Source organism: Sinocyclocheilus rhinocerous, unplaced genomic scaffold, assembly GCF_001515625.1.
Source record: "Sinocyclocheilus rhinocerous isolate Xijiao unplaced genomic scaffold, SAMN03320098_v1.1 scaffold1763, whole genome shotgun sequence".
In the NCBI taxonomy this organism is placed as follows: Eukaryota; Metazoa; Chordata; class Actinopteri; order Cypriniformes; family Cyprinidae; genus Sinocyclocheilus; species Sinocyclocheilus rhinocerous.
Window position 1 is genome coordinate 482,993 of NW_015640500.1, and position 4,315 is coordinate 487,307.

Below are 4,315 nucleotides of genomic sequence, written 5' to 3' on the forward strand. Positions count from 1 at the left end.
TCCAAATAAAGAAGATTAGAAGCCAACGAAGATAAAAGGCAAGATTAGAGAAGCAGTCCTCGGTAAAATGACGAGCACAACAAAAGGTTCGAATTGTATTGCTGTGGTATCGTGGAACACAGCATCTTCTCGACACAGAGAGTGTTCCCATTTTGTGGGCAGGCGGGGATTATGCTAATGTGTTACCTAGTGACGTAGATCGGTAACAGGCAGAAGATTTGAAAATATAACGACTCGTTAAGGCGATTCTGAGTCGACTCTTTCTTTTGAGAGACAATATCTTTATTTATCATGCACTTTTTTGATTAACAACTTTGCAGACCGTTTCCATTGAAGGATAGCTACCTTACAAACTGCAAAAGAGATCTTTTTCGAAAACCCATATGACCTGCTCTTTAATATATTATGAAATGTTATTGTTGTGATGGCAAAGCTGAATTTCAGCTGTATTCTTATGGTGCTATTCTGATTTGGTGCTCAGTTATGATCAATTATTATTGGTGTGCTCAAATATTAATAATGGTTCTTATAATTTTCAATGTTGAAAACAGTTTTGCTGCTCAATATTTTTGTGGAAACATTAATACATTCTGTGATGAATAGAAAGTGAAAAAGAACAGCATTTATTTGAAACAGAAATATTTTGCAACATTTCTGATGTCTGTACTATCACTTTCGATCAACTGAATGTGTCCTTCCTTTACTGAGCTCAAACTTTTAAATGGTAGTATATCACAATTTCCACAAACATATCGATAATAATTATAGTAAATGCTTTTTAAGCATCAAAGAAGCATACTAGAATGATTTCTGAAGGTTCATGTGAAGCTGAAGACCAAGTAATAGCTGTCTGCCGAAAATTCAGCTTTGCATCACAGGAATAAATTACATTCACTATATATTAGCCTTGAATATGAATAGCTTTGATGTACAAGTTGTTCAGTTTACCTCATTTCTTGTTCTTGTTTCCAGGCTTCTCGCACTTCCATCGTAAGAATGTTCCTCCTCTAAAACATACACATGACAATAATTTGAAAAAAAAAAACCTTATATCAAACATTACACACTGTATGCTTATAACCACTGAATAAGATTTCTTACCAAGTCCTCCAACAGACAGAATATTCAAGATGCTGCCAGGCCGCTTTGCCCTCTTGCCTGAAAATGTTTTGCACTCCAAATCCAACAGAAATTTGGTTTCATCAACGAGTTTGATTATTTTCCCAAGAGCCTCGTTACCCAGTACCTCCATGACAGATGCAAACTGCTTCTGAAATAATGAATAATTACAAATTAGCCTACTTGTTGTGGATCAATATACCATCCGATTAATCAGGCACTATATGTCAGGGGTGTCAAACTCAATTCCTGGAGGGCTGGAGCCCTGCAGAGTTTAGATTCAACTCTAATTAAACACACCTGATCGAACTAATCAAGTCCTGCAGTCTTATTTGAAAACTACATGCTATGCGTGTTGGAACAAAACTCTGCAGGTCTGCAGCCCTCCAGGAACTGAGTTTGACACCCCTGCACTATGTGGTAATTTTGAGATTATTGGCAAGTTAATTCTATCTATTGTCGGTTTCAAAATCTTTCACAGCCTTGAGGAAAACAAGTTTACATTTAATTCCAAAATTATTATTATTAAATTGCATGATCTCTATTGGCTTTTAAAAACTCAGTATCAGTTAAGCACAAATTAAATTTGATATGTTGACAGCAGCTGCGTTCACATACGTTGAGACCTGCGCGCTGATCTTTATACTATACGCACAAACGCGTTTATAGGGCTGCGAACGCGTCGCATGTTTAAGGTTACAGGCCGCAGCGAAGCAACAATCTTATATTCTCACTATTCTCTCTTCCTTTTCCATCTTCATTCTTGACTCAACGTCCTCGTTTTCACAGTGCGCTCTAGAAATATCACCGCTCAAAAATGACAGCGTCTCCTCTTTCATAAGTTTGCACATTTCAGCGATCGCGGCGTGAACTAACGCCTCCACCACGGACGCCAGATGCGTCTGTAACGCAACGCAGCGAGACATTGTCCCTGCAACTGTTGTCCTGTGTTTAATTAAAAACTAAACTCTGCATTGAGGGCTCATTAAAGTATGCAAACGACGGTAAATATACTTTAGGAAACAGTGGGCTGTAATAAACGGAAGTACAACAGCGTGCGACAATTATAATCCGGGTCCTACAATGCATAATAAAAGTGCATTGTTGACTTTTTTTTTTTTTTGTACAATGTATTTTATAATTTAATATACATGTAGTTTCAAATTATTCCGAAAACAACTGAAAAATAGGCTTTTTGTTAATAAATTTGTAGTTATGAAAATTAAATTTAACTAACAGCTGTCCTACATCATGACATTTTGTGACGTTTACACAAAGCGCCAAAATTTTATTTAATTTTTTGTAATGAATTTTTATTTATTTATTTTCTCTCCTTGTCCTTTCTTTCGAAGTACTGCCCACACTCCAGTCCAGTAGGTGGCGGTAAAATGCACCTTTAAGTTGGTTTGCCAACCGCCAATAAAATTAAAAGATGATGATGATAGCGTTTGGTTGTTTTTCTGTCCGGCATATTTGAACCGTTTCAACGTGACCGTCATCTCTCTGGTAAGATCGTTAATAAAACATTAAGTTGAATTGCTTTGAACTAACCTTGTTATTTTTGCAAAGTCAGTCAGATGTATGAGTGTTTAATCACGCATATGCATTTCTGTATTCGTATTCGAAACATTTTAGCTTAATCTTAAACAAGTTTTTTTTAATAACAGTGAGAAGTGATAAATTGTCATTTTTCAATGTTTAGCGTTCATATAAAATCACGTAAAAACAACAACAACATTCTTTTGTATGTTGTGCAGTTAATATATTAATGGATGATTCCGTGTTTTTTCTCCCTCACGCAGTCATGGGTTTACTGGAGCAGTGTGAGGAGCTCTTCAAGACCTCGAACCTGTATGAAGTTCTGGGTGTTTGTAAAGAAGCATCTGACTCCGAGGTCAGACGCGGATATTATAAAGTCTCTCTGCAGGTTCATCCAGATAGAGCTCCTGGTGATGAGTTAGCCACCACCAAGTTCCAGGTAACCACTGTATTTCTAATGCCGCACTTCTGCCCAGAATTCTATTAGAACCTTCTTGAATGGTCTGGTGTCCTCTAAAGTAGTAGGAAGCGATTTAAAACGTGATCCACAAAATCAACATTAACCCTCTGTTGCATCTAACTTGCGGGTCACACTTGTACTCCTAGAGTCGATCAAAACTCCCCAAACACCTTGTTAGATCAGATCTCCACTCCAGGAATATTATGGCGCTTTTCCACTGCATGGTACGGCTCGGTACGGTTCACTTTTTGGGGGTTTTCCATTCTTAGAGTGTAGCATACAAACTACTAATACACTGCTTAAATCTATAATTGTTCGGAATGAGTAGTTTTACTAGTTTACTAGCTAATAAAAATAAACTTAAATTGTAATTGTTAAAAAATGTGAAAGTGTTTAATAATTCAATGTTGTATTTAAAATTTAGTTATTTATATTTTAATATTATTATGCATTTATATTTTATAAACGCATCTAAATTAACATTTAAAAAAAATTTTTTGCTGAGATTTGATGCAGTGACACAATTTTGCAATGTGATTACGCAATGATGTCACCGCGCAATGACATCGTGTCATTTAGCAACAAATCAACCTTCCTTTAGCAACTTCCCCTGAAAATTAGTTGGCAACACTGGTACCACGCAGTGGAAAAGCGCCATTAGATCTGGGGTCTGTTCTTCGTACGTCGTTAACTCAGTTAGCTGGATTTGATTGTTGACGATTTGGCATGATCTTGGATTATTTGGTTCTTTGAAGCTCATCCTGGAGTTGCTGTCATAGCAACAGGTCCATAAACTTAAACCTGCTCGGGAGCAGGCTTATTTCATGTAAACAGGATTATATTGCATCTTTTTAAGTGGAATTGATACTTAAAATCTGTCCCAGCCACTGCTACTATTACAAGAGTAGCCTACTAATCCGGGGACAATAATTTAAAATAATAATAATTTGAAAATAACATTGTTGTGTAATCTATAATACTGTATAGATGCAGCCAGTTTTACTCATTTGAAAAATGTACTTGTGATAAAATAATTATTTTATAATTGTATTAGAGTCTTACACACATGCTGTACAGTTAATCTGAGTCGAGCATTAATTTGAGTGGTGACATCTATTATAGGAGTGGCTTGATGGAGCGCTGGAGATGCAGATAACTTGATCTTGACCCTTAAGAAACTTTAATTAATGCTGTCAC

The 4,315-nt window shown here is 36.3% G+C and overlaps 2 protein-coding genes across 3 annotated transcripts in view; one reads left to right on the forward strand and one right to left on the reverse strand.

The window, feature by feature from the left end:
* Positions 1-2,169, reverse strand: part of LOC107753309 (zinc finger protein OZF) — a 5,927-nt gene extending 3,758 nt beyond the window's left edge. Inside the window, exons 1-3 of the mRNA XM_016569442.1 lie at positions 1,854-2,169; positions 1,102-1,270; positions 949-1,007 (exon numbers count right to left, since the gene is read on the reverse strand). Coding sequence (XP_016424928.1) covers positions 949-1,007; positions 1,102-1,270; positions 1,854-2,045 — 420 coding nt within the window. The 5' untranslated portion in view covers positions 2,046-2,169. The remainder of the gene's footprint in view (positions 1-948; positions 1,008-1,101; positions 1,271-1,853) is intronic.
* Positions 1-4,315, forward strand: part of LOC107753312 (dnaJ homolog subfamily C member 9-like) — a 17,011-nt gene that overhangs the window by 6,477 nt on the left and 6,219 nt on the right. Inside the window, exons 1-2 of one of the 2 annotated variants that reach the window (XM_016569445.1) lie at positions 2,531-2,625; positions 2,922-3,097. In XM_016569445.1, the coding sequence (XP_016424931.1) occupies positions 2,924-3,097 (174 nt within the window). In that variant the 5' untranslated portion in view covers positions 2,531-2,625; positions 2,922-2,923. Of the gene's footprint in view, positions 1-2,530; positions 2,626-2,921; positions 3,098-4,315 lie in introns of those variants that run through there. The other variant, XM_016569444.1, reaches the window with a different exon arrangement.